At 45.4% G+C, this 9,123-nt stretch overlaps 3 protein-coding genes across 3 annotated transcripts; all 3 read right to left on the bottom strand.

Annotated features, from left to right (window-relative positions):
- Nucleotides 1-204: 204 nt before the first annotated feature.
- Nucleotides 205-1,646, bottom strand: LOC100554441 (testis-specific serine/threonine-protein kinase 1-like). Its single transcript, XM_003225107.4, has one exon. It carries the CDS (start codon nt 1,440-1,442, stop codon nt 426-428), a length of 1,017 nt encoding a protein of 338 aa, XP_003225155.3. The 5' UTR covers nt 1,443-1,646; the 3' UTR covers nt 205-425.
- A 1,128-nt stretch (nt 1,647-2,774) lies between these two features.
- On the bottom strand, nt 2,775-4,702 carry LOC100561511 (testis-specific serine/threonine-protein kinase 1-like). Its single transcript, XM_003225142.4, has one exon. The coding sequence runs from the start codon at nt 4,359-4,361 to the stop codon at nt 3,357-3,359; it is 1,005 nt and encodes a 334-aa protein (XP_003225190.1). The 5' UTR covers nt 4,362-4,702; the 3' UTR covers nt 2,775-3,356.
- Nucleotides 4,703-7,470: 2,768 nt separating this feature from the next.
- LOC100554245 (testis-specific serine/threonine-protein kinase 2-like) lies at nt 7,471-8,509 on the bottom strand. The gene has a single exon (XM_003225106.4). It carries the CDS (start codon nt 8,383-8,385, stop codon nt 7,549-7,551), a length of 837 nt encoding a protein of 278 aa, XP_003225154.1. The 5' UTR covers nt 8,386-8,509; the 3' UTR covers nt 7,471-7,548.
- Nucleotides 8,510-9,123: the final 614 nt, after the last annotated feature.

Raw genomic sequence — 9,123 nt, 5'->3', positions numbered from 1 at the left:
GGGCATGATTCCTCTAGTCTCCTTCCTGCTGACTCAACTGGTCAAACTACGTTTGCTTTTTGAATGGGGTTTTCAGTCATTGTTATAAAATGAGAAGAAAGGAGGGATCTAAGCTACCTTCTGAGGCAGTCTTTCCAATGCTGCCAGTCCCCAACACATGACTTTTTGGGTGCAATCATAAAGTAGTTGACACTGACAGCAAAGTAGGTCTCAATTTAGAAAATATTTAATTGAATTGCTTTAAAACAGCGCTATAAAGAAAGCTTTTCTCTCCCCCCCCCACCCCCGTTTAGTCTCTCTCCCTTTCCAAAGGTTTCTTCCATAAAAATGGTTACCTTTCTCCTCAGACCTCCCTGCCTGTTGGTTTGTTCAGACAACCTGGGGCTGCCTGGTTGCACTGAGGGCAGTTATTTTGTCTCTTGGCCTTAGAGGTCTGTTACCTCAAAGTCCGGCTCATCCCGTTTCCCCTTTTCGGCTGCTGCCTCTTCTCGCTCCACATGGGCTGGAGATGGTCCTGGTTTGGCCTCTGGTTCTGGATCTATCCTCGATGCTGTCCTGTGTTCGGTCAAAGTCCGGGAGCACTCTCCTTCTTTCCCGTCCGCACGGGGTTTAGCTGGGGGCTGCATCCACATGTGGGTTAACACATCTTCGATACGTAAACGCCGTCCCACATCAGGCTGGAGCATGCGGTAAATGAGATCTTTCAGTTCCACAGTGAGGATTTTGGACTTGGGGAAGTGAACCCTGTGTTCCTTCTGGAGCCGCAGCATTTTTCGAATGTTCGAGTCGTCATAAGGCATGGAGCCGCAGACCATGATGTACAAAATGACCCCTAGACTCCATATATCGTAAATTTTGGGCTCATAGGGAATGCCTTGAAGCACTTCTGGAGCCGCGTAAGCTGCAGAGCCGCAGAAGGTTTTGCTCAAGATAATTTTGCCTTCTTCGTCCCGAACCACGCGCTTCGAAAAGCCAAAGTCGGAAAGTTTGATTCGGTACTCTCTGTCCAGGAGAAGATTTTCACATTTTAAGTCTCGATGGACAATGTCATTGTCGTGGCAGTATTTAATGGCGCCACATAACTGGCGGAACATCTTCCGGGCAATGTCTTCAGGCAGCGCCCCTTTGGTCTTGATGAATTCCAGCAAGTCGCCTTGGGCGCCAAGCTCCATCACGATGTAAACTTTGCCATCTGAAGTTTCAAAGATTTCATAGGTTTTGATGATGGACCGATGGTTGACTCTGGCCAAGATGTCAATTTCTCTCGGAAGGAACCTCTCCAGAAAATCTGACGGAGCTTTTTTTCGGTCGATGATTTTGACAGCTACGTCGAACTTGAGACGTTCAGAGAAAGCCGATTTCACCTTCGCATAAGAGCCTTCTCCTAAATTTCCTCCCATGACATAGCCTCTTTTTTTGAGGACAGCAGCATCGTCCATCATCTTAGCAGCTATTATGATATGTTTGTCCACGTGGTGGACATACGTATCAAGCAAGTTGGCATGTATTCAATGGCGGGTGATCATCAAGGCACTGTTGAGTTCTTGGAAGCTGGATGATGTAGAAGGAACATTGTTTAAGGTGTGATGTGTCCACATGATGTCACAAAGCCAACTGGAGAGGAGGAGCTAGCCAATAAACCTGTCTTGCTCAAGCCAGATACGGAAGCAATGTAGAAGCCAATGGAAACAGCTTTCTCACTCAATCTGTGGCTAGATGTATGTGAAGCGGCATTCAATTTGAATACCTCGTTTTTCAAAACTCACACCACAGTGACTGCTTTACTTATTTACTACATCTTTATTCCGTTATTTAGTCTGAAGATCAAGATAACACACAGGGACCAGAATGTGACTGATATCTTATCTGTGGCCAAGCAAGGATTCAAACCCTGATCACCTGGTATTGTACTCTGGCACTCAAAATATTACACTGCCCCAGCTCTTTAGGTAGATGATAGAAATGTGTCCAAATCTAAGATACTGACCTGCAAAATGGGTGATTCGGCCACTGACAAACTTCTTCCAGAAACATATTTTTATAGGCAGAGCGCTTCTAAGCTAACAATCCTTCCGGTCTTACAATCGTCAACTGATTCAACAATGTACTGATTTTGCTTGATTATGACAAGCCTTCTGTAGGTTGGAGGTGACCTTTTGCAAAGGACCCACTTTTGTTGCTGCCACGTGGGGTCGATATTTAGGAACCAGCATTGAAAATGTCTCACCAAACTGTCCCACTGGAGGGGTGAGGAAAAGGCATCTCCTGGGTCCCTCAGGTCTCATGTCTACCTAAATCCGCAGCCCAGTAAAGTATACCTGCCATTATGGTCAAAGTGGTATATGTTATCAGTGTGGAATGCCACACAAGCCAGGAGAGCCTGCAGTATTTTGCTTTTCCCTGAGCCAACTGGAAGGGCAAGATTTGGACTTGGTTTGTAGCAACTGAAGTAAACTGAAGACAAGGGAAGGAGAGGGAAAAACCGGATGTATTTAAAGCAGGCCAAAAAAATGGGATAGCGATGAATTAATCATAACTTTCTGGCTATGCGAGTGCCATGCAAAGCCAATGCAATTTTCCAACCTTTGGCAGGTGCCCACCTTTGCTTTCTGGTATCTAGAAATTAAATAGTATTTCCACACTCAATGGCATACCATAGAAGCCCCAAGGCAGATATTGCTAAGGAACGATGGGCGTTGCTTGCCCACTACTGAAGCGGACGATACCTTTTAAAAAATACAGAGACAGAGAAACACACACACACACTGCGGCACTAAAATAATAGATGCATTTTATTTATATCTCCTAAAAACTTTATTTCACCAGCATCACTATTATATTGGAAATCCCACTATTATATTGGTATATATTTTTTTAATCTGGCAAAAATGTGTATTTCAATGTTGCTGATAATTCAAAGGAAAGAGGACAGTTAGCGTTTCACTTTTTAGGTTTCTGGCTGGTGGGATGCAATGCAAAAGACCTCACAAAAACATCGGGCCCATCAGGCCCGACAGATTACAGCAAAATCAATCTACAGGTGATTTTATTTTCAGTTTTGAGAAGATGAACACAGGGAAGAGGGGGAGAGCCAATTTCTCTCTTTCCAATGTTGATCCACTCATAAATGTGGAGACTTGGAGCAGGGCAGATGTTTATGGGCTTTTTGGTGGTTTCCAGGATGGAAATCTGAAAGCGCTTGATGTTGGAAAAAGCATTCTTCCCTATTTTCTTCCCTAATCTCTTTCACAATGTTTTTTCCCTTTGTTATTTTTTTTAGCATAGAGACCTTTCAAGATGAGCCGCAGATAGCCACTGTCCATCATCTTTGGGTTGTTGCGAGGTCTCTGGCCTGTTCAGACTGAGGGCTTTTGCACATGCTCAGAGAGTTTATCCATATCAATATGCCTTTCTTCTTGAATCACTTGTTCGTTGTCTGAGGGTTCAGCGCCCGTTTCTTTGCCGTATAAGGCCCGCATCTGGTTCTGATGAGAAGTCTCGCCAGTTTTTGCCAGTGTGGTGTCCGAAATGGATTTGGGTTCTTGCATCCAGACATGCATCAAAACCTCATCGATACACAATCGGCGGGAGACATCGGGTTGAAGCATGCGGTAAATGAGATCCTTGCATTCGATTGTCAGCACTTTGGACCGGGGGAAGTGCACCCGGTGTTCCTTCTGAAGCTTGAGCATTTTTTTTATGTTTGAGTCGTCGTAAGGCATGGAGCCGCAAACCATGATGAAGAGGACAACGCCCATGCTCCATATGTCATAAATCTTAGGCTGGTAAGGGATCCCTTGCAGCACCTCTGGGGCTGCATAGGCTGCAGATCCACAGAAGGTTTTACTGAGCATGACCCGGCCTTCTTCATCACGAGCCACGCGTCTAGAGAAGCCAAAGTCTGTCAATTTGATGTTGAACTCTTTATCCAACAGAAGGTTCTCGCACTTCAAGTCCCGGTGGACAATGTCCAACTCATGGCAGTACTTGATAGCCCCTGCTAACTGGCGGAACATCTTCCGAGCGACATCTTCCGGGAGAGCTCCTCGCCTCTTGATGAACTCCAGCAAGTCTCCTTGTACCCCAAGTTCGGTCACAATGTAGACTTTCCCATCTGAGGTCTCAAATATCTCATAAGTCTTGATGATGGCTTGGTGCTTCACTCTGGCCAACATCTCAATCTCTCGGGGAAGAAACCTTTCCAGGAAATCCCGTGGCGCTTTCTTCTTATCGATGATCTTGACTGCCACATTACATTTCAGCCGATCTGAGTAGGCCGACTTCACCTTTGCATAGGATCCTTCGCCAAGATTGATTCCCATAACATAGCCTCTCCTTTTCAGAACCTCTGCATCATCCATGATGCCCAAGACAGCCCCTAACCGATATGTATGAGGTGGCTGAGCATCATATATCTGAGCTCCACCTTCTAGCCTCTGGCTTCATTCAAGCCCATTCCAAGATGGGCCTCTGAAATGACGTGACTTCTTCTCGTACGCTGGAGAGCCGCAGAACTTTCAGTGTTCTTTTATGATGTCACAAAGTTGTTGGAGACAATTGAGCAATCCATTTAGAGCTGTTGTCAGAACTAATACAAAGGGCCGTCATGAACAGAGATAACAGTCCTGAGCATTGTTGAAAGCTTCGGGTGTTCTTATCTTTATACACAGATGTATGAATAGCATATATGTATATTTCAGAGGCAGGAACTGGCCAAACCACCTTTTAAGTAATCCTTAAGAAAACTCTTATGAAATTCACGAGGTTGCCATAAATTGACAGACGACTGGAAGATGCATAAACACACATGAAAAGGCCCTTCCTCTCACAAACCATCAGAGCTGCCATGGATTTTGCTTCAAGGAAATAAAAACTTTCTGAGTCAAATGAAACACAGGAGACTCCCATACCATAACGGTTAAGTGGAAGGGACAGTGGTCCTAAGTTTTTGGAGCCAAAGATGTGCCACATCAAATCAAGAAAGAGGGCATGGAAGGTACACAAAAACAAGACAACATATGTCCGCATAACCATTGCTGACCAACACAACTTGGAGGGTGATATGGACTTGGCTTTCGATTCCCATAGGCATGCAATTGACAGTTTGGGAATAAATTGCCAAAAAGATACTTCTGGAGTTCTGTTCATGCTTCTCATAGGACCACAGCAGGGTAAGGGGATTTATTTCCCCCTCTTACAGGCCTGGCATTCCAACATGCTTTCCAGGCACCTTTCACTTAAAGGAAATACAAGACAAATGAATACAATTCCCAATGCTTTGTTTCTTTCCAAACTTAAGGTACCCTTGAGCCAAAGAGAGGTTGCTCAAAGGAACGTGAGCTGCACATAAAGCCACGCATCTGAAAGTAAGCTGCTGTCTTTTTGAAAGCTCCTGGGAGACCCCTTGCTTTGCAAAAAAGCCCAGCCCAAGATGAAGGCTGCTGTGTCTCTCATAGGTGATACTGGACTCATCCAATCCCCAAGAAAGATCGCATTTTTACTTTTATGCTAAAGAAACTTCAAAAGAACCCTGGACCACATTTACTGCCGTACTAAAGTACTTTCCGGATACAGTGGGGGTGAAAAACACGTTCCTTAGCCATTTCACACCAATTGTATGGGTTGCCAGAGCAAAAAGTGGAAAGTGCTGCTGTCCTTTGAATGGTTGTGTAGGAAAAAGGATGGGCGCTGTGTGACAACATCAGTGGAAATCCCCCTTCTACATTATCTTTAGACTTCATTTGATATTGTCATTTTATTGTTGGACCAGGATTCTGGGTTTGAATCCCTGCTCAACGATGAAAGCCCCTTGGATCACCTTGGTCAAGTTGCCATCTTTAGTAATAAGAAACACATGACAAAGAAGCTTTTATGGTTTTATGTGTTGTCGAAGGCTTTCATGGCCGGGATCACAGGGTTGTTGTATGTCTTTCGGGCTGTATGGCCATGTTCCAGAAGTATTCTCTCCTGACGTTTCGCCCACATCTATGGCAGGCATCCTCAGAGGTTGTGAGGATGCCTGCCATAGATGTGGGTGAAACGTCAGGAGAGAATACTTCTGGAACATGGCCACACAGCCCGAAAGACATACAACAACCCTTTTATGGTTTTGTCCTCCTTCCCATCCCACGTGCTTAGGAGCAGTGGACTAATGAGAAATTTGGATGTCCATTAGTGCAGGTCATCTTTTTTTTTTTTTCATGGAAAACCAACCTGCCTTTTCAGCCAGGTGAACAACAGCTTTGGGTCGATGGTGCCATTGCATTGCATAGTCCCTAGATGGTGCAAGATCTCAGTTGTTTCCGGACGGATGCAGGAATTTCTCCTGCGTTGCCATCCTGTTCTTACGGGAGAGAAACAACAAAGCTCTTGCTTTTTAGCTTTTGGACTGGAGTCTACTCAAAGGCTCACTTTGCTTGAGAGACTGAAGCCCCTTCAGCAATTCCTTGAAGATGTTTTCTATGCACTTCTCTTCTGACCTGGATCGTGGAAAGGCAATGGCAAAACCACTTCTGAGTATTCCTTGACAGAGAAAACCCTGATAAATTCATGGGGTCACCATTTGTCGAAGGTTTTCCATCACTGTTTTATTCCACATTATTCCATGGAACATGGCCTGACATGTTTTCTTTCCCCAACAGATTTCGTAGGAGAGAAGCATTTAGCAAAGCTGCCCCCCCCCCCCACCCTTCCACTAGTCTCCCAAAGCCTCCTAAGTTTTGTTTCTAAGTTTTCAGGCAATTTTACCTCCAAACCATACATAATTCCTAAGACAAATAAATAAATACCACTCTCCCATTCCACAGGCAACCTAGAACTCTGGACTACCTCCAAATACCTCCATTGACTTTTTAGTCCCTCTCAAAATTGCGACCAAAAGTGATACAATATTATTTCCATCGTTTTGAAAGATAAGGCAGAGGAAAAGTGAAGTAGTTGGGTGACTGACTCCCAGGGTTGTTCTCAGCAGCAGTAGAATTTTGGTGAGAAGGCTAAAGACATTGTGAAGCTCCCAGGATCCCGTATCGTGGAGCTTGAGCAATTCAAGTAGTATCAAACGGCATTCATTCTAAGTGTAGATGCACCCCTAGATTCAGAAGAAGGGTGGAGAACTTGGAGGCTACCTCTGACCTGTATTCAAACTTCTTGAGCCCTTACCGGATGTGCTCACACACTTTGTCCAACCTAGAAATGGCCACATGCTCCAGTTTAGAAAATAGGCAATTTCAGGTACAAAAAACCGACTCACTCCAAATTTCCTCAATATGGGGAATCAGGAGGGTTTTGTGGTCATTTACTCCCTATGATGGTGGATGTCCAGAGGGCAGCTCTGGGGCATGTGTGTGTCTTAGCTGGTCCTATACGGCCCATAAGTCACCCCATTCTCTTCTTGGGAATGGGAAGCCACCTTGATGGAAAATTCTAAGTTGGACAGTAACTATGAAATACAAAAGAACAGCACGGTATTGCTCTAGAACAAGAAAGTAATATTTATTTATTGCACTTTTCAAAGCAATAAGTATTCCTGATAAAATTGCATGTTTGCTTTTACCGAAATCTCTTCAGCCGCTTCCCTTGCACCCAAGGGTGGTTTAAGACTTCTTCAATCTGGAGGCGGTGAGCAACATCAGGTTGCAGCATGCGGAAAATCAGATCTTTGCATTCGATGCTCAATGTTTCAGGGAAGATCACCCGGTGTTCCTGCTGGAGCCGGAGCATCCGCTTGACGTTGGAGTCGTCGTATGGCATGTACCCGGAGACCATGACGTAGAGCACGACACCCAGGCTCCACATATCATAAACTTTGGGGTGGTACGGGATGCCAAGGATCACTTCTGGAGCAGCGTACGCTGCCGACCCGCAAAACGTCTGGCTGGGAACGATGTGACCATCCCCGTCTCGGTAGCACCGCTTTGAAAAACCGAAATCGGACAACTTGACATTCATGTCTTTGTCTAGGAGGACGTTGTCACACTTGAGGTCCCGGTGCACCACATCCAAGTCATGGCAATATTTGACGGCACAGCAGAGTTGGCGAAACATCCGGCGAGCCACTTCCTCGGGGAGCCCCCGGTTGCTCTTGATGAACTCCAAGAGGTCGCCTTGGACGCACAGCTCCATCACAATGTAGACCTTCCCAGAGGTCTCAAAGATCTCGTAGATCTTGACAATGGAGCAGTGGTCGACGGTGGACAAGATCTCCAACTCCCGAGGCAGGAACTTCTCCAAGAACTCAGTGGGGACGTTCCTTCTGTCTGTGATCTTGACGGCCACTTGGCTCTTCAGACGCTCCGAGTAGGCCGACTTGACTTTGGCAAAGGAACTTTCACCTAGACTACCTCCTAGGATATAGCCTTTCTTCTTCAGCACGGCAGCATCATCCATGGGTGGGGATACCAACTTCCTGACGGAGTAGGACTTAGAGAGGTGGTCCTATGGGTTTTGAGATGGTGCTCCACTCAAGGAGTTTTGAGTCTGGCTTGGTCTCCGGTCTCCCAGCAATTGAGTGAATTGCAGATGTCATCTGGTGAGGTCACAATGGAACATTGGACATGTCACTTGGAGACTTGAATGGCTGGAAGCAACTGTAAGTGACTTTTAGGACTGCAGCTCCCAGAGTAATCTGGCTGATGGTTGAGTGTGCTATGAGGATGAATGGGTGCCACCTGAAGCAGTTGGTTTTGAAGGCTAGCTTGCTCCTTGACCCTTAAACTGACTTGGTGGTCCTCTGTTTTTGTTGTGGACAAGTCATGTGCCTTTCGCATGGGAGGAGCACCATTTTGTCCCACCAAATTCCCAACACGTCTTGGACAAATCTGGTCTCCATTTGTGATTAGCTTCAACAACTAGGCTGAGCCATTCCTCCTCCTTATCATCATATATATCTCGTATATCCATAATGAGAGATTTTGGAGATGGGATTTAAGTCTAAACATGAAATTCATACACATGTATATATATGGCCTGAAGGACATTTGATACACTGTTTTAAATAATGTGTTTGAAAGTACACTGAATCATCAGAGAGCCAAGGTGCCACTATCCCAACCACTCAGGTGGACAATTTTGGAGAATTTCAGATTTTGGAAAATGGGATGTGCAACCTGTACTGAAGTCAATGGA

This window comes from Anolis carolinensis, chromosome X (genome assembly GCF_035594765.1).
Source record: "Anolis carolinensis isolate JA03-04 chromosome X, rAnoCar3.1.pri, whole genome shotgun sequence".
NCBI classification, from domain to species: Eukaryota; Metazoa; Chordata; class Lepidosauria; order Squamata; family Dactyloidae; genus Anolis; species Anolis carolinensis.
Note: the sequence above shows the minus strand (reverse complement) of the source record. Positions and strands in the feature narration are given on the sequence as shown.

Excerpts from the sequence above, each read along its gene's own strand:
- LOC100554441 (XM_003225107.4), bottom strand. The coding sequence starts at position 1,442 with ATGATGGACGATGCTGCTGTCCTCAAAAAAAGAGGCTATGTCATGGGA.
- LOC100554245 (XM_003225106.4), bottom strand. The coding sequence starts at position 8,385 with ATGGATGATGCTGCCGTGCTGAAGAAGAAAGGCTATATCCTAGGAGGT.
- LOC100561511 (XM_003225142.4), bottom strand. The coding sequence starts at position 4,361 with ATGGATGATGCAGAGGTTCTGAAAAGGAGAGGCTATGTTATGGGAATC.